The 19163-nt window shown below is 39.8% G+C and overlaps 1 protein-coding gene across 17 annotated transcripts in view; it reads left to right on the top strand.

Moving 5' to 3' along the window:
* The first annotated feature begins 5584 nt into the window (after positions 1-5584).
* Positions 5585-19163, top strand: part of Emsy (EMSY transcriptional repressor, BRCA2 interacting) — a 71844-nt gene continuing 58265 nt past the window's right edge. For 11 of the 17 annotated variants that reach the window (XM_051192301.1, XM_051192299.1, XM_051192292.1 and 8 more), the window contains exons 1-5: positions 5585-5731; positions 7401-7509; positions 15354-15453; positions 16780-16854; positions 18084-18125. In XM_051192301.1, the coding sequence (XP_051048258.1) occupies positions 7440-7509; positions 15354-15453; positions 16780-16854; positions 18084-18125 (287 nt within the window). In that variant the 5' untranslated portion in view covers positions 5585-5731; positions 7401-7439. The remainder of the gene's footprint in view (positions 5732-7400; positions 7510-15353; positions 15454-16779; positions 16855-18083; positions 18126-19163) is intronic. The other 6 variants (XM_051192308.1, XM_051192303.1, XM_051192296.1 and 3 more) reach the window with 2 other exon arrangements.

Raw genomic sequence — 19163 nt, 5'->3', positions numbered from 1 at the left:
TCCTGGCTCTTACCCCCTGCCCATCCTCTCCCCCCTCCACTGAGTTTGGAACAGAAGTTTCTGGTGTCCATTCTATGCCCATTTCTATCACTGAATATTAGACACATAGGGGAGAAAAAACAAAACAAACAAAAAAACCAGTTTGCTGCACTGAGTGTAAATTTACACAAGGAAACTTAGAGTAGGATGATAAAACTGTGGTCTTCAAGAATAAAAAGTTAGGCTGGCAAGATGTCTCAGTAGCTAAAAACACATTCTACATATGGCTGATGATCTTTGTTTGACATCCAGAACCCAGGGCAAAAGTTGTCCTCTGACATGCAGATCTCCATGTGTGTGCGTGCACACACACCCACACCCACACCCCCAAACCCCCCACATGGTTCATTTATTTATTTAATAGAAGAAGAAGAGGAAGAAGAAACAAGAAACCTGTTTCTATGAGGACAGACTGGGAATTTTTCATGAAGGATGTGAGGGAATGGGGGAGGAATGTGAGTCATTTTGACTGGAAGCCAGGACATAAATAATTATGGATCATGGAAGTTGATATTTTCAAAAATGTCCAGTAATCACCCAGCTGCCAGCATTGTGCTTGTAATCAGACCATTTGAGGCTGAAATAAGAAGATTGCCAAGAGATCCAGGCCAGCCTGGCTGTGTGGTGAGTTCCAAGTCAACCAGGCTATATGGTGAGTTCCAGGTCAGTCTGGGTATGTAGTGAGATCCAGGCCAGCCTGAATGATAGGAATGAAATCCTTTCTCAACGTTGCCCCCCCTCCCCCACCCCAAATCATCCAGCTAAGCCACTTGTAATTTTGTCAGAAACTACAAACTGAATTAAAACAAAATATTTATTGTTTCAAGCCACTAGGATTTGGGATAATTCATTAAGCACGAATGACTAACAAACATGGGTGAAAATTATGTAAGGTTGAGGGCTGTCTTAGGGTGGATAGGACAGAAACCAATGGAAACTGGTGAGAAGACCAATTTTAAAATAAATTGAGTGTGGGGTTCAGAGTAGAGTAGACAGTAAAAACAGAAAAAGGAAGCAGAATTGAAGTGGGCAACTGGAAGCCTGCTAATGTCACTCAGGTTGAACAGGTTTGGTAAGGGTGAAGGAATAAGAAAATGGGATTAAAAAGTTTTGCTTAGAATGTGGAATAACTTGGTCACTGATTTCAATAGAACAGACTGGTAGAATGAAGTTCAATATATGGTCACAGAAGTGTGCAGATGGCCAGCAGCAACAATGATAAAAGGCTTTTATGATGGTGAATGCAAGAGTAGAGGGAACAGTCTGGTGGATGAAGAAAAGGGTTTGCAAAAACAGAAAAACAAAAAGCCCTATTCCACAGAGGTGTTCTTCAGAGTTTGAGACCAGAGTGAGTTCCAGGACAGCCAGGGCTGCACAGAGAGATCCTGTCTCAAAAAATAAACAAACAAACAAACAAACAAATAAATAAATGAGAGCGAAAAGGGAAGAGAGGAGGGAAGAGAGAAAGAGAGAAAGAGAGAAAGAAAGAAAGAAAGAAAGAAAGAAAGAAAGAAAGAAAGAAAGAACAAACGCTAGCTATTTAGGGGGCAGAATGTCTGCAGTTGAGGCAGGGGCCAGATGTTTTATTGTTCTTTCTGAAGCCACTCTAGATTGTTCAAGCTGTTTCTGATGCGATTTGATTTCAGGAACGTTAATTTTATTTCTCAATTACCTTGTTTCCTTTCTTTTCAGCCCTTAAATTTTGTTTTAGTTGATAGTACAGTTTTCAGTATATCTCTTGGCTGCATCAGAGTGGCAAACTTCTTAAAGGCAAGACTCTAAGGGCAGTGTAGTACAGTAGAAAGAACAGTAGCCAGCAGTCACAGTCCTGCCATAAAAGCCTCATGTGACTTCCATTACATTACTTCTTTGGACTCTTTTCTTGCTTAAATGTAGAAGTGAGCCAGGTTGGGGTTGGAGAGATGCTTTAGCAGTTAAGAGTGTTTATTGCTCTTGCAGAAGAACTCATTTAGTTCCCATGGCAGGTTTACAACTACCTGTGTGACTCCAGCTCCAAGGGATTCCATGCCCTCGGTTGGCCTCTTCTGGCACCGTGATCATGTGTACAAACCCACCACAGACACATACACGTAATTAAAAACAAAATCCTCGCCCCCCCCACATTTTAGATTAATTTATGTGTTTGAGTGTTTTGTCTGCATGCATGTATGTGAACCAGGAAGTCAGAAAAAGGATGTCAGATCCCCTGGAACTGGTGTTCTGGATAGCCGTGAGCCACTATGATTGTTGGGGATGGAACCCTCTACAAGAACAGCACGTGCTTTAAACTGTTGAGCTATCTCTCTAGTTCAGTGTCAGACCTCTTATCTTGATGAAATCAGTTTTAATACTTTAGCTGCTTAGATAAGCAAGGAATAGTTAAGGCAGGCATTCTATCTACTCCTAAGCATTCTCCCAGACTAGGCAATTCTGATCATTAAGGTCTAGTAGGGTTGTCTTACTTCTGCCTCAGAAGTTAATCCATTTGAAATCATAGCTTTGCCACTTTAATCTGTTATGCATGGTATTTAACCTGTCTTGCCTTTTTTTTTTTTTTTAATTTACTAAAACATGGCTATTTCGATGGCTATTCTTGGTTGTCAACTTGACTACATTTGGAATTAACTAAACCCCACGTGGCTGGGTATACTCATTGAGAATTTTTTTTTTTTTTTTTAAAAAACTAAATTGTTCAAAGTGGGAAGATTACTTTTAATCTGGATCTTTTGAGGTGAGCTGATTCATCTTTAATCTGGGCTGGCACCGTGTATAAAGGACATGGAAGAAGGAAACTTGCTCTCTTTTCCTTATTTGCTCTTTCTGGCAAGTGTATCCCTGCACTGGCATAGATCCTACTTCCTCAGAATTCCAATGTGTACTGAAGATCAGCTGAGACATCCATTCTCATGGACTAAACAACTACTGGATTCTTGGACCTTTTGTGGGAAGACAGCCATTGTTGGATTAGTTGGACCCACTCTAATAAATTCCATATATATTATTATTTATCCATTTATTCTTTAGTTCTGTTCCTCTAGAGAACTATGACTACTACAGTTACTATCAGGTTATTGTATGGATTAAGGAAGCTAATATACAGAACAGCACCTAAAATAGAGAAAGCTGTGAATATAATTTTAGTTGTTACTTTTATTATGTATTAGCCACAAAAATTCATATACCTGGTTGGTCTCTTTCCATAGCTTGTTCTAGCCACTGATTTTCTTTTTTTGTTTTTTTGAGACAGGGTTTCTCTGTGTAATAGACCTAGCTGCCCTGGAACACACTTTGTAGATCAGGCTGGCCTTGAGCTCACAGAGATTTGCCTGCCTCTGCCTCCTGAGTGCTGGGCTTAGTGCACCACCACCGCCCAGCCTAGCCAGGAATTTTCAAATGACCATAACTATGTTTTGAGCTCTGTAACATGGTGTGCTCTTAATCTCTGAGTCAGCTCTCCAGCTTTGTTGTTGCCTTTTAAAAATCTATTTCAGAGGTTAAGAGCACTGACTGCTGTTCCAGAGGTCCTGAATTCAATTCTCACAACCATCTGTAATGTGATCTGGTGCCCTCTTCTGACCTGCAGGTATACAGACCGACACTGTAAACAATACATAAATCTTTAAAACAAATATATTTTCTGGGACTGGAGAGATGGTACCAAGGTTAATAGCACTGGCTGCTTTTCCAGAGGTTCTGAGTTCAATTCCCAACAATCACATGGAGGCTCACAACCATCTATATGCCAGAACACTGTATACATAATAAATAAATCTTTAAAACGATTATTTTCTGTGTATGGGTGTTTTGCCTGTGTGTGCCTTTGTACAATGTTCATGCTGTGCAGTTTATCTGTGCAGCACCCGGGGAACTCCTGGAACTGGATTTATATGTGGTTATGAGCCTCCTTGAGGATGCTGGAAATGGAACCCAGCTTTTCTGGAAGTGCTCTTAACCATTGAGCCATTTCTCCAGCTTCCCATTGCTGCCTTTTGAGACAGGGTTCTATTATGCAGCCCTTGGTTCACCAGTTCCTGAACAACTGTGCCTTTCCATTCACAGGATGGGGAAGCTTACTTACACCTGCCTCATGGAGATGCTGCAAGGGTCAAATTAAGGATGTTAAATCAAAGTCTCCTATTAAGATTTAATTTACCACCTTATAAGGTATTCTTAAGCAATTAACCATAATGTGCATAGAAAGGTCAGGAGAGACATGAAGGAAACTTAAATGGTCCTTTTTATTCCTTATTAACCTACAATTCCATTCAAGAGAACGAATAGACTTACATTTATGCACAATTTATTAAAAACAACAACAAAGAACCCAAAACGGTTTTTGGTCACAGGGCCTCTTGCAGTTCAGGCTGACCTTGAATTGCTTCCTGATCTTCCTTCTTCCACTTCCCCAGTGCTGGGATCACAACTGTAATTCTTAGTGACCCACAGGAAAAGAAGTTTTATCCATGTTGTGTATCTGAATATTCCCACAGAGGAGGTTTTGACGTCAACCCCCACCCCATTTCGTGCTAGGAATTAAAATTCAGGGCTACGGTCTTTGCACGTACTCTACAAGCAATCTACCACTGAGCTAATGTCCTCCCAGCAGGATGCATACCAACAATTCCTTTAGATTTGTGCACTTTCATTGCATCCGATGTACCTGAGTACATTTAGAGGGAGAACACCACAAAATGTGATGGGAATTTACAATAGTAAAAACTAATTTTGATTTTCCGGATAGTTTTAACATTATATTGGGCCTCTTTCCATCTGTAAGATGGGGCGGGGGGGGGGGCCCGCGGGGACACACACAAGACTTCCACAACATGGTGTGGTTAAGTAATAACAAAGGCTGAGTGTGAACCTACCATATCGTAGTGCCACAAGTAAATCCCTTCTTCCCTTTGACAGACATAGCACGAGATATCATTATCTTTCCTATTTCGGTATAACCCCTAGGCGAGAACGTTCGGATTCCCTTTCTCGACTTGCAACTTTTAACACCGAGAAAGGGGGTGCGGGCCATTGTGAGATCCTCTCTCCGTTTTCGTAGGGTGAATAACCTCTCTTGAGTTGTCGTCTGGGTGGCTGAAGGGCGCGGGTGATTGCTCCCAAGAGTTTGAGGAACCAGATCTTAATCCTCAACCCTTCATCAGGGACCAAGCTGCGTTCTTTTTATCCTTAACCTGGTTAGAGTAAAGTTCGGAGCTCAGCTCCAATTACCGACGCCATTTTTACCGGTACGTGTGACGCCACACGTTTAGCTGAAAGAGCAGCCGATTGGCTGGGAACGGCCGGGAGGATAGGCGCGCGAAGCCAGAGACTGGAGGGTCTTGTAGAAGCCAAAAGGAACTACACTCCCAGACTTCCTTGCGCACGCGACCGGCAAGCAGAGAGAAAGAGGACATCGTTAGAGCTCGGACTACAACTCCCAGCAGGTCACGCGACGCCCGTCCATTCCTTTCAAAACGCAGTGGAAAAAGGGCAGAACGAATGGAGGCTTTTGAGTGTTCGTTTCTCAAAAGGCGGGAAAGGCGAACTACACCTCCCGATGAGCCGCGCGCGCTTGCGCCTGCGCTCTGGTATCTGTCGCCATCTTGCCCCTTCTGAGGCACCGCAAACAAACCTAATTCCTGGTGTCCCCTAGTCTTGGCGGAGGAGCCTTTTAGATGAGCCCCGAAAGGCCGGGCAGGTGGGTGTCTCTCAGGCAGGGTCCCGGGAAGAGCTGGCAGGTTATCCAGGGCATGGGGGCGCCGGCCAGCCATAGGGAGCCCGGCTTGGGGCGGTCAGTCCCATCCTCCGTTGTTTCCTAACGGGATCGCGGGGCTCCCTCAAGTGGACCGAGGGGGACTCCGGCACGCTTGGTGATGGGACACCGGAGGTCGAGGTTTAGGAACCCCAGGGTGATCCGGGGCGTCTGGCTGGCTGTCCGCGTCCCTGCTTTTTCTCCGTTGTCCTCTCCACTGAGGAGAGCGCGAGGCGCGGACGCTGGCCAGGGTTCCCGAGACCGGCTGCTGGCCGCGGGGGCGCGGGCTTGACATTGGGACCAGTGCTGAGCCGCGCAGGCGAGGAGCCGGGCGGGCTGCTCTTGTTGTGGTGCTGTGAGGAGTGCGTGTTTGGAGAGGGGGCGGGGCGGGCTGCCTGCTGACACTTGAGCGGGGCACCGAGTCGTTGCGGTCCAGGTCCCCGAAGCGCGCTCCGGCTGCTACCGCTCGGCTTCCCTTTGCTGTGCGCCTCCGCTGTGGGCTTCGCTAGAGGGGATGCTTTGGGATGCCGTGACGTGGTGCCTGATTCGGGCGGTCGCCCGCCGCCTCCGAGATCCTATCGAGAGGCGGGGACTAGCTTGGGGAGCGAGCGGATTCCTTTGGCTCTGCCCCTTCCTCCTCTCCACCCCCTTTCTTTATGTCATCCTGCCAGCTGCGGCGCGCAGTCCAGTTCGGTTTGCTCAGGGTTGGTTCTGAGCTCAGAGGACGATGGGAAGTAGGGGGAAGGAGGCTCCACTTGAGGCCAAGAGTTGGAGTTAGCAGTCCAGAGCCTGGAACGCAATAGAAGAGTTATATCGGTTTAGTCTTTGACTCTTAAGCTGGCTCATTCATTTATTCATTCTATTCTCCTCCTAACTATCCTTTTATCAGTTTAACAGACATTTAAGGAAGGTCTGCTGTGTGCTCAGCCGGTAGTGTGTGAATTACCGGTTCTGTGTCTTTTTGCTCTGCAGACCAGAGAATTCTCAGTGTGAAATCCCGGGCATCTAAAATTTTGATAATTGGTGGATTCATGGCTATTTTACTGCCAAAACTTGAAGGAAAAGTTATTTATTAAGTTCCGTTTACCCAATAACATGCTCTACCCTTGCTTATTTTAAATCATAACCTATTGTTAAGGAAACTGGCAGAGGTCAAGTCACTTGTCCAAGGTTGCACAGGCGGTAGAATCTATTTGGCAAGTTATATGCCAGCCACTAATGAAAGAACTTGACATGCTCTGTTTTTTAATACTTATCACAACAAACTGAGTGGGATTACTTTTTTCCCCCACAAATCTGTACAAAGTGGGTTCAGACAGGTCACTTCACCAGAATGAAACACTATTACTCTTAAAAGCTGGAAGTGGAATCAAGTGTTTGACTCTAAAACTTGTGCTCTTTCCACTGTTAATATGAGCTGGATCAATGTACTTTCAAATGGTGGTTTGATTCATTTGTCAGAAGCTGGAAAGTGTGGTGATGAAAGATGGTTATGATGTATCTTTACAGTTTTACTTCGTAGCCTGTGGATGGATCTTCAAGCGAGTGACCTATTGCATATACTTTGGTAATAGTGACCTATTGCATATACTTTGAATTGTTTTTCTTCTGATAGGGAGGACAAGCTCTTTGGGGCTACCAAACAGAAGCAGCAATGCCTGTTGTGTGGCCAACCCTTTTGGATCTCAGCAGGGATGAATGCAAACGAATTCTTCGAAAATTGGGTATGTATTTTGTTTTTGTTCTGAGCAGGGTCTCACTGTCTTCAAAATCATGGCGATTCTCCTTCCTCAGATTCCCAAGTTCTGGTACCAGAGCTATGTTCCACCTATGCCTACCTAATGGTTTTATTTATTTATTTATTTATTTATTTATTTGGTTTTTGAGACAGGATTTCTCTGGTTTTGGAGGCTGTTCTGGAACTAGCTCTTGTAGACCAGGCTGGTCTCGAACTCACAGAGATCTGCCTGTCTCTGCCTCCCGAGTGCTAGGACTAAAGGTGTGGGCTACCACCGCCTGGCCAATGGTTTTATTTTTGTTGTTTTATATTTTTCTGTAACCTTTTTTATTTTCTTTTTTCCTGGGTGTGTGTCATGGCTGTTAGTCCTCATCTTTCTCACTTTTCCCAAGGCCTAGAAAAATTTGCAAGTGGGATACAGGAATTATGATACAAGGAGCCATGCTAAATGGGTAAATAGGAAGCCTGGCTGTTGTTGTTTTTTGTTTTGTTTGAGACAGAATTTCTCTGTATAGCCTTAGAGCCTGTCCTGGAACTCACTCTGTAGACCAGGCATTACCACTGCCTTGCTGTTTTTTGTTTTTTTAATTTATTTTTATTTTATTTGCATTGGGGTATTGCCTGCATGTATGTTTGTGTGAGGGTATCAGATCTTGGAGTTGTTAGCAGCTGTGTGGGTGCTGGGAATTGAACCCAGGTCCTCTGGAAGAGCAGTCAGTCCTCTTAACCATTGAGCCATCTTTCTAGCAACCCCTCCCCACCCCCAAGTTGTGTGTCCTTTTTTTTTTTCCTATACAGGGTTTCTCTCTAGCTTTGGATTGTGTTCTGGAACTCATTCTGTAGACCAGGCTGGTCTTGAACTCTCAGAGATCCGCCTGTCAGTTGTGTGTTCTTAAAGTCAGCTTCTCACAAAATACTCAAGCCCCAAAATAGATCTTTTGTTTTGGTCTCCCTTTTTACATATGACGTTTAAACCTAAGGCAGTGCTCACAGTAAGTTATGTAGTCCGTCATTATTTGACTCTAGGCTAGTGGTTCTCAACCTTCCTAATGTTGTCATTCTTTAAAACAGTTCCCATGTTGTGGTGACCCCCCCCAACTGTAAAATTATTATTGTTGGGACTTAATAACTGTAATTTTACTACTATTATGAATTGTAATATGAATACGATTCTGTATTTTCCAGTGGTCTTAGGCAACCCGTGTGAAAGGATCATGGGGTTGAGAGACACTACTCTGGGCAATTTTTTTCTTTTTTTGGTCTCATGTTAGTATACTACTAACTTTAATAGATGTGTATGTGTAAATCATGCCTTTTCTGGATTCTAAGTTAATGCAAGCTGCCCATTTCCCAATTAATTACTATAATTGGTAAAACACACTTTATGCTTAAAGTTGATTATTTAATGTTTCTCTTTTTTCCATTGATAGCTGCCCTTGTCAACAAGCATTTAGGGAGTGAAGTAAGCCTTAATGTTAAGGCATATGTAGTGAACTAGCTTTTTCCCCATGCATGAAAAATAGTGTTAGCTACATGTCATTCTTTGGAATATTGAGGAAAAAAAGAGTAACTCTAATCATTTGAATCTTTGATTTAAAATGGAAATCTGTGAAAAATGCTGTTTCCTTCAAAGGAAATCTTTGCTGTGAATTCTATATGTAGATCAGATAAAACTGTAGCTACTGTAGATCTACTGCTAATAATGTCTTCACTTTTATTTCTAACCCCCTTGAGGATTTCAAACTATTTAACATTGTTTTAACAGTTTGAAGGGGGTTCTGTTGCAGGGGCAGTATTTTAAACTTACATGCAAACTTTTATCAGTGTTGAAGGTACTTGGCTGTACGCATGCATCATTGTAACTTGCTGTTGGCTATAAAATTGAATTCCATCTCTTTCAAAGTTAAAAAAAGTGCTAGATGAACAGATCATAAGGACAGTAAACTGGACTGAGGTTTCTGTTTTGAGAGCCTTGAATCAAGGGTTTTCATTTAAATAAAAATTAGTAACCTTTAAATTTACCCTTAATTTTTCCCATAAATGATTTGAGGTGATATATGAAAATGGCTTGATGATACAACTCTGTAAAATTAGGTACATCAAGAGGTTAAAGTTTTGGTGTTCAAGAATGATCACCCATGATGAAACTGCCAATACCATCAAGGTTATACATGATCTGGAAAGCTACCAGGTACCAGGAAGATGCCACTTTATAAAAAACAACATGTACCATTGTGTTGTTACCATGATGGGGCCAATATGTATCCCCAGGCCTAAGAATGGGTCTGGTCAAGGAGATTGCTTTCTTTTGTTTTCTGCATATCATTTAAAATGCAGAGAGTAATGCTTAACTCTTGGATTTACATGTAAATTCTCAGTTACTGAGTATATACAGTGAACAAATTACCCACGGTGCGCTAGTGGACTTACACAACTTAGGGTCAGATTGACCTGTTTTTGGTGCTCTCCTTGCCACATCAGATTGATCATCATTGACGAGGTTCAGATTTTTCTTAAGCTAAAAGAGGAGATTGCACAGAAAAAAAGTGATATCCCAGAGGAAACTGAAGAAATAGATTTAGGGTGCAGTAAAAAATTCAGCATAAAAAAAAGTAAAAGTAAAAAATAACTAGAATGAATGTGTCTATAGTTTTAGGTAGACGGTGTGGGAGATGCTGCTGGGGGCTACTTCTGTGCTAAAGAAAGCAGCCATCGTTCATGGCCCTGCTGGTTCCAGGGACACTTAGAAAGGTGGACCTTGACAGCAATTTGACAAAAGACTCCCCCCCTCCCCCAGGTTACTGTTAGCTTAAGGGCTGGAGAGAGTTCTACAGTCTTGGGTTATGTCAGGCTGTTCTCAACTACTTGTAACTCCAGCTCCAAGGATCTCATGCCCTCTTCTGGACTCTTTGGGTACCTGTTCTAACATGGTATTCTCTCTCTCTCTCTCTCTCTCTCTGGGTACCTGTTCTAACATGGTATTCTCTCTCTCTCTCTCTCTCATACACACACACACACACACACACACACACATTTTTAAAAAGTATTGTTAGCTTAAAACTTTGTCCTTTTAGAAACAACCATAAATTGTTTCAAGGTAGAATGCCAAACATTTTAATTATCAAGAAATTGGGGGTGGGCAGAGGGGACAGTACTGGAGAGATAACTCAGCAGTTGGGAGCACTGGCTTATAGAGAGTTCAGTTCCCAGTACCCACATGGCAGCTCATAATTATCTGTAACTCCATTTTTGGGGATCCATACTCACTTTGATATCGGGTACACACATAGTGCATAGACATATGGACATACAAGCAAAATACTCATTAGAAAAAAAAGAAGTTGGGTTAGACAGTTTATGACAGACTCATGGCACCAGTAGCAGGTAAACTCTTGCTACTTTTTGACTACCTCTCATTTGCCTTATTTTTATAACTCTTGAGTTGTAACTTAACTGACTTGGGGGCTTTATGACTAAAGAACACTTAGTGGCTGATTGGTTTAAATGGACCTGGTGCAGGGTTTTATAAAAGTAGTGTGCCATATCTTTTGTTTCTGAGGCATTCACATGTATTTATTATTTCATTATACTTTTTTTTTTTTTTTTGTTTTTGTTTTTTGAGACAAGGTCTCACTATATAGCTCTGGTTGTCCTACTACTCTCACTGTAGTCCAGGCTGGCCTTAAACTCAGAGATCTGCCTCTCAAGTGCTAAGATTAGAGGTATGTACCACTGCCCAGCTTCATTATATTTTTTTTGTCACTGGAATTAACCCTAAAATAGAATAGTACCAGAAACTAAACAAAGTTTAAGATAACTCAGAATCTCAGGATGCCCATAATAAGCATGCTTGTCTACAAATAGGAAGGAAGCTTGGAAGTAAGTAAAGGTTCTAATTGTGACTGGACTACTTACAGGGATGCTGGGAATTGTGTAGGAGAGGTAATGTTTTCAGAGCCACAGTTTTGTGTGCTGGATATTGCCACCTCCTAATTTTGTATATGACTTTCTAGTTTAGTTTCAAATGAAACTTGAAATGTCAGAAATGTTGTCATATTAAAAGATTTTATTACATTTTAGCCAGGTGTGGCATCTGTCTTTAGTCCTAGCATTCAAAGAGGCAGAGGCAGGTGGTTTTCTGAGTTCAAGGCCAGCTTAGTCTATATAGTGAGTTTCAGGTCAGCCAGATCTACATGGTAAGACTCTTTCTAAAAAGGAAAAAGAATACTACATTTTAAATTTGTGTGTGTGCATGCAGGCAAGATCTTGCATACATGTTGTGGAATAAGTGTAGAGGTCAAGCTGCAGCTTTCAGGAATCAGGTTTTTTCTTTCCACTATGTGAGTCCTGGGGATTGAACTCTGGTCATCAGACTTGTTAGCAAGTTCCTTTACCTGCTGAGACATCTTGCCACTGTTGTCATATTCAGTTAATTATGTTTTCTTTGAAATAGTGCATTTTTAAATAAGGCATGGCAGCACATGCCTGTAATCCCAGCACTAAGAAGGTGGAGGCAAAAGGACCAGAATTTAAAGCTAGTCTGAGCTACACATACAAGACTGTCTCAAAAACAAACAATAAAACCTGAAATGGAAATAGTGTTTTTGTCTTTTTTCTCAAGCCACCTTGTCAGTCTGATCTGTTTCTTTTTATGGAATTTTTACTGTCTTAAACATTTTGCAAAATCTAAAATATTACTCATTTTTTTTTTTTTGTCATTTTTACAATCAGTTACTGAGTTCTATCAGATAACTCTTTTTAAGTTGGGATTAAAGGATTTGCTTAGTCTAACCACAGATTACTTGTTTCCCTTTTTTGTGTTCTCTTGCATGTGTGAAATAAAACCTTCATAACTGTTTATATGTCTGTTTATCAATCATCTATCTAACACACACATACCATTTTTAGACTTTGATTTTAATCATCTTGAGGGTAGGGACTTTATACCTAAATTTATTTAAATATCTTCCTTGGTATACTGTCTTATAATATTCTTTTAGTAATTTTGTTTGAATTAATTACTGGTCAACTATAGACAATTTTACTTCCTTTAATGTAAAACTTAAAAGTAGTTATTGTTACTGGAAGTTACTGAAGTAATGTGAAGTATTTTTAGTTCTTTTGCTCTCTATTCCTTTTATAGTAGTTCATCCCCCTCCCCCCACACACACATAGTTCTCTCCCTGATGAAAACTTGTGTTTCCAAACTATTGTGATTGCCTGATGACATTTTTCCACCCGTCTGTATTTTGCAGTTAAATACTTGAGGGCCAGAGTTAACTCTCTTAAGTGTGTATGTATTAGACTTAACATTGATTTGTTGAATAGAATATCCCATAATTTTATTTTTATTTATTTATTTATTTAATTATTGATTGATTGATTGATTTTTGTTTTTTGAGACAGGGTTTCTGTAACAGCCCTAGCTGTTTTGGAATTTGCTGTCTAGAGATCTGCCTGCCTCCTTCTCCCAAATACTAGGATTAAAGGTGTACACCATCAACTGCCAGGCTCCATAAATATTTTAATGGGGCATAAAAATTTAGTATAATGAATTTTCAGCTGGCTATTCCTAGTGCCTTTTTTGTAATCTCTTCCACCTCTAGTCAGAGTTGAAATATATTTCTTGGAACTTAATATTACTTTTCGCCTTTGGAGCAGCAGAGCTTTGTCTTTTGAAAGACACTGCATGTGGTGTCTGTATAGTATGTAGTACATACTTGTTATGCAAGATGCTCACACTCAGGGTATTTCAGTTGAACTACACATTTCTGCTTCATTTACTGAGCCCATCCCTCTATATAAAGCTTCTTTTAAAAAAAAGATTATTTTTATTTTATATGTATAGATATTTTGCCTGTGTGTATGTTTGTTCACCATGTGTATACATGTTGACTGGGGAAGCCAGAAGAGGTGGATTCTAGGGAACTGGTGTTATAGATGATTTTGAGCCACTGTGTGGTATTTGAACCCATGTCTTCTGGAAGAGTAACAAGTGCTCTTTTAACTGTTGAGCCAGCCATCTCTTTAGCCCATAAGGCCTCCTTTTGACAGAATTGTGAATACTATCAACAGAATGAGACCTGAGACTACTGTTTACTTCTTGGTTAGTTTTGAGTCTGCAGACTTAATGTCTATCGTTAGTTAACCGAATTTACTGTGTTTCTGTTGGGCAGATAGCAAATATTTGTAACAAAGTGAACATGAAGATATTCTAATTTGAACATTTGTGTCTAACATTCTGGTTTGCTTTGGTGTCTGTTTCATAGTGTAAATGGCTAAAAAATCCAATCCAATGTTTTATTACTTTGTTCTGTCCTCTTTGTTGTTGGTGTTGTCTGATCTCTCCTGTAATTTCATTCAGCCAGAAGCTTAGCAGGGGACTAGAGTATAGCTGAGGTGGCTAAGCCTCTCTCTCTTTGTGGCCTTTCTTTCTAAGTTTCTTCACAGCTTATTGATGTTACGATTCCTAGAGAGCAAGGCCACAAGTACAAGTACTCAGCAAATATTTACATTCTATTTGCTGATGCACTGTCGGTCAAAAGTAGCACAGAATCTAGAATTGGTATGGGAGGAGACGACACAAAGACTATACTGGGTGGTAGTGAGAGGCCTGCATATTTTGCTGGGGGAGGGCTTGAGGACTTTTGATTTATATGTATATTTTGGCTTTTTTGTTCTGTTTGTTTGTTTTACTTTATTTTTTGTGGCAGGGTCTAGTTTAGCCTAAGATAGCCCAAAACTTACAATCTTTCTGCTTCACTTTCGAGTACTGGGATTACAGGCATGTGTCTGACTTACATTTGTATCTTTGTGTGCACAAGTGCATGTGTGTATTTGTGTATTTCTGCACATGCAGGTGGAAAATACAATAACCTCAAATGTTGTTCCTCAGGAATCATCCACTTAATGTATGCTTTTAAAATTTTTTGTTTGTTTGTTTTTTGGTTTTTTGAGACAGGGCTTCTCTGTATTGCTTTGGAGCTTGACCTGGAACTCATTCTGTAGACCAGGCTGGCCTCGAACTCAGAGATTGACGTGCCTCTGCCTCCCAAGTGCTGGGATTAAAGGTGTGAGCCACCGATGCCCAGCAATATATATATTTTTAATTAATTTTTTTTTAAGGTGGGGTGTTTCACCTAGAACTTGTTCAGTAGGCTAGGCTGGCTTAATGGCCAGCACGTTTGGAGGATCCTTTTGTCTCTCTGCCTCCGTCAACACTAGGATGATATTTATGTACTACCACATCTGCTTTTCATTTCCTTTTCTTTTTTAAAGTGGATATTGGGGAGTAAACTCATGAGCTGATGCATCAAGCCCAAGCACGAGTCACCTCTCCTGCCTATACTTCTCTGAATTAGTGTTTTGCTATGTATCCTATGCTGTCCTTGAATTCTCCATCTTTCTTCCTCAGCCTTGTGAGGAAGTACATAGGCATGTACTACAGTGCCCAGACTAATTAGTCATTTTGATGGTAGCTTTTTATGTTTTAATTTCTTAGATGGTAGTTTTTATAAATGTAAAGCTCTTAGATTAAAGGTGTAGCCACCATACCTGGCTAGGTTACCTGTTATTTAATAATATGTTAGAGATTTTCTTTCCTAAGCATTTTATACCCTTGACTGGTGTGAGACATTGTATAACAAAGCAATATAAATGATAAAACAACTCTGAAATCTTTTTATTCAATAACATTTTTGAAAGGAATTTGAAAATTTGCATTTGGTTGATTTGGATTTCTTTCCCAGAAGTTTAATATTGTATAGTCACATTATTCAGAATTGAAGGCTTACCTTGATTAAAAAAAAAAAAAAACTTTTCTTTTTCTAGAATTGGAGGCATATGCTGGAGTTATCAGTGCACTTCGTGCACAGGGAGATCTCACCAAGGAAAAAAAAGATCTTCTTGGAGAACTATCAAAAGTCCTTAGGTAATTTGTCACGAAAGTTTTGGTGATGTGAATAAAAATCTCATTTTATGGGGTTTTATTTCTTTTCATCCTCAAATTGAAGATCAGAGGTGTTCAGTTTGTTGGATGCTGAGAGGCCATGTTCCAGTTGTGTGCTTTCTGCTATAGGAAATGGGGAAATGTAGTCTTTGTTGTATATATAATCCACAAGGGTTTAGGGCAGGTATTTTTGGGCACCTGGAGTGGGAAGTCCTTTGACAGAGGTGAAAGAGAGAAGAGCTGGTATAATTGAATTTCACGATATAGAGTGGCATTTTTTTATTGAAGGTAAAAAAGGGATGTAAGCAAGATGGCTCACCATGTAAGTGGGTGTTAGTTTTATAGTCATTGCCTAAATCTAGTTAATTCCTTTACCTGAGCTAGAGTGGCACTTGAATCCATCAGACAACTCTAATGAAAGGGATTCCTTGGTGCTTTGTCTTATGCTTTCTCAGAAAATGTTCTGCTTTAACTCATTTATTTTCTACATTTAAATTTATTTTGTTCTATTTTTAGAAGTGAGAATGTGGAAGAGTCTCTTATTGTTTAATTAACATTAATATGGGAATGTAAGCAGATTCTCAGTCATGTTTTTTTTTTTTGTTTCCTCATAAATTCTGCTTTTAGTCCTTAAGTGTTGTGATCCACGCTATAAATTTAGTGTTAAGTGCTAAAGAATACAAGAGTGGTATTCACCTTATTGAGTATTTATGAATATAAGGGATGTAGTCTCTAAAAATTGTTCCATTTATCAGTGTTTAATATATATATATATATATATATACACATTCTTACCATGGGTAGCATAATGTAGAAGTCACCTAACTGAAGTTGAGTCACGTTTCATTGCATGTACTCACAAGAAACTTGTTATCTTGCCACTCTTACTGCTTTTATTATATTCATTGAACATAAAATTATTAGACTCTTAAGCCTTAGAAAGACCTTAGAAGATTTTCTTCTAAGTGCCCAGTCCTCCTGGCAGCAGTCATGAGATAAGGAGGTCCTTGAGCACCTGTTTCCATGTCTAGTTAACAGGAAGTACTGCTAGTCTTACCATGGCCTGCTATTCCACAGATGGGAAAAATCTGCATTCCAGGCTGATTTGTGTTCCTGAGATTTCCGGATAGATAATCCTCAGTTACACAGAATCAGTATGAAACCTTTCCTGTGACTTTGAAACATGTGAAGATACACATTAGGAAAGTTATCTTCAGCCTCCAAAAGATGTTGACTTAAACATTAATAAAAGTATAGAGAAGAGCTGCCTGCTTGGCAGAGTTCTATAATGGCTATTTTTTTTCATAGCATCTCAACAGAACGCCACCGTGCTGAAGTTCGGAGAGCAGTAAACGATGAACGGTTAACAACAATTGCACATAAGTAAGCCATTAGTCTACCACCCCTGATTTTTTTAAATGATGTAGTATAAAGTAGTTTTGAGACAGTCTTCCTTTTGTATGGCAGGTCCCTGAGTCTATTATCTTAATAATAACTCTATACTCAAGAGACCCTGCCTATAGTGAATACTGTTTACTCCATTGGTTACTTTTTGTTTTGCATTTTGTTAGGGAAGCTTAAAGTACTTAGGTCAAATCCTATTACAAGGTAATTTCTGTATAACCAAAGACCATTGGAAGCACAGCTCAATACCAAGTAGCATGCCTCCTTAAATTGAAAGGTGCTTAGAGGTTTCTTGTAATGGTATCTGATATGTATATTGCCTTATAAATAGGCATTACAATTTTTATGGCTCTAATTATTTCAGCTATTTTGAGATTCAGAAAAAATATAAAATATATGTTCTTTTAAGAGATACAAATATAACTTAATGTACTTTAAAAAGAAAACACAATAAAATTATAAAGTTTTCTTATCAAATTGTTTCCAGATCGTCATAACTGACAGGTTGGGTAGAGGGTGGCAGAGGACTGAGAGCAGAATCAACCATTAGTTACAGAGAGATAGTGCCTCCCGAAGAACAGAAGGATCAGAAGTAGTCCTTTCAGTGATGAAACATTTCATAAGATGTGAAAGTATAATTCGTTTGTTTTAGTTTTTATGTTTTAATATGTAAAACTTAAGGAAAAAGAACTCACTGTGTTACCATAATGTGATGGCCTAAGGCATTTGGCAGAATTTGAATTGATTACACAGCTCTGTTGGCTTCTTGTACTTCACTGTCCCTCATTTTGCTTAACACATACAATGGGGTACTCACCTCTTTAACAGTGTAGGTTGAATGTTTTGCTGTTTGTTCTGTAAGTCTGAAATTTCTTCCGTGGTAGGTATGCATTGTAGAAATTTAGAAATTCCATATAGAGAATAGAAACTAGTGTTTACTTGTCAGGCTAACATAGTTAAAACACTCAAATTTAGTGTGTTCCTTTTTGAATTTGCTTCAGACTTTTGAATTGGAATGCTTTAAACTGGGTCTCAATTCTAATTTTAGGAACTGGTGATAGGAATCTGCTAGATAATAAAGTAGAAAATGAATACATTAGAAGTATTCAGATGGTATTGTGGGGCAATGAGTTATAAGTTGATGCATCAGTGTCATTCTTAAAGGATAACATTTATTTAGTCTCCTTTTCCTTTTTTCCCCTTTTAAGAATGAATTTATCCTTATATTTGGGTGAAAGACCAAGTTACAGGTATGCAAATAGGTTATTATTATTTCAGGCTTTTTCTTGTATATATTTCCAAATTGACGCTCTCAATTATTCAGGGGCACATACTCCATTTATGAATTAACCATGCCCCTCGCTTCTCCTTCTTTTCCCTCCTCACCTTCCTAATACTGCCCGACCTTTAGCCATTTTTGCTGCTTGGGAAAATTTCTAGTCAGAGGGTGGGAAGGGAGAGGAGGTGAAAATTCTTATAACTCATTTCACTACTTTTTAGTTGGCCTGAAAAATAATTGGTGCAAGAATTTGCTAGTATTTTCTAAAACAATTTTTGGATAGTATGTGGATTTCTTTAACCTGTTGGACCTCTCCCTTTCCTTCCTCTCTCCATTAGCATGGATAATTGAGAGTTGGCTTCTTTCCACCTGTGTTTCTTTGGCCCGCCCTTTCTGATTCTTTAATATATGAATTTCTTTTCTTTCTTTTTTTTTTTTTTTTGAAAAAGACTTTACTTCAGTATATGATTAAAAACAAAACAAAACACCTTCTTAGGTCTTTCTGTACTCAGATTTTAATGTTTTATATTGTGGTTTTAGTTTGTCGAGTTACTACATTTACTTGTTGAGCCCAAGAGTCAGGAGATGAGGATTTGTAACATTTTCTTGCCTTTGGATATGATATAGCAGTGGAGACCAAGAGATGAACTATGAGGGCGTTAGTCTGTAAAAACAGTTAGAGGAATACATCTAAGCTGACTGCATTCCCTTCTCCTCCTCCCTCCCCCACTTAAAATTGCTGTGTAACCCAGAAGGAATGAACTTGAAAGGTGATGGGAAAGCTTAGAAGATTGAGCAGGAAAGAAGGGGGACAAAAGGAGTAAGGGTCCTGACAAAAGAAAAACCATACCAAAGTAAAGGCCTTCTCCAAGGCTCGACTGGGATGGTGTTTGTTATTTGATATAGTAACTGAGTTCTTAGTTATAACATTATTAATGCTTCACATGTTTTGCTTAGGCCACTCTTTGTCCTCGTTGTCTCTACAATGAGACTGAAATGATAGTTTGGA

The sequence above is a fragment of the Phodopus roborovskii genome, unplaced genomic scaffold, assembly GCF_943737965.1.
Source record: "Phodopus roborovskii unplaced genomic scaffold, PHOROB, whole genome shotgun sequence".
NCBI classification, from domain to species: domain Eukaryota; kingdom Metazoa; phylum Chordata; class Mammalia; order Rodentia; family Cricetidae; genus Phodopus; species Phodopus roborovskii.
This window is presented reverse-complemented; position numbering and strand designations above follow the sequence as displayed.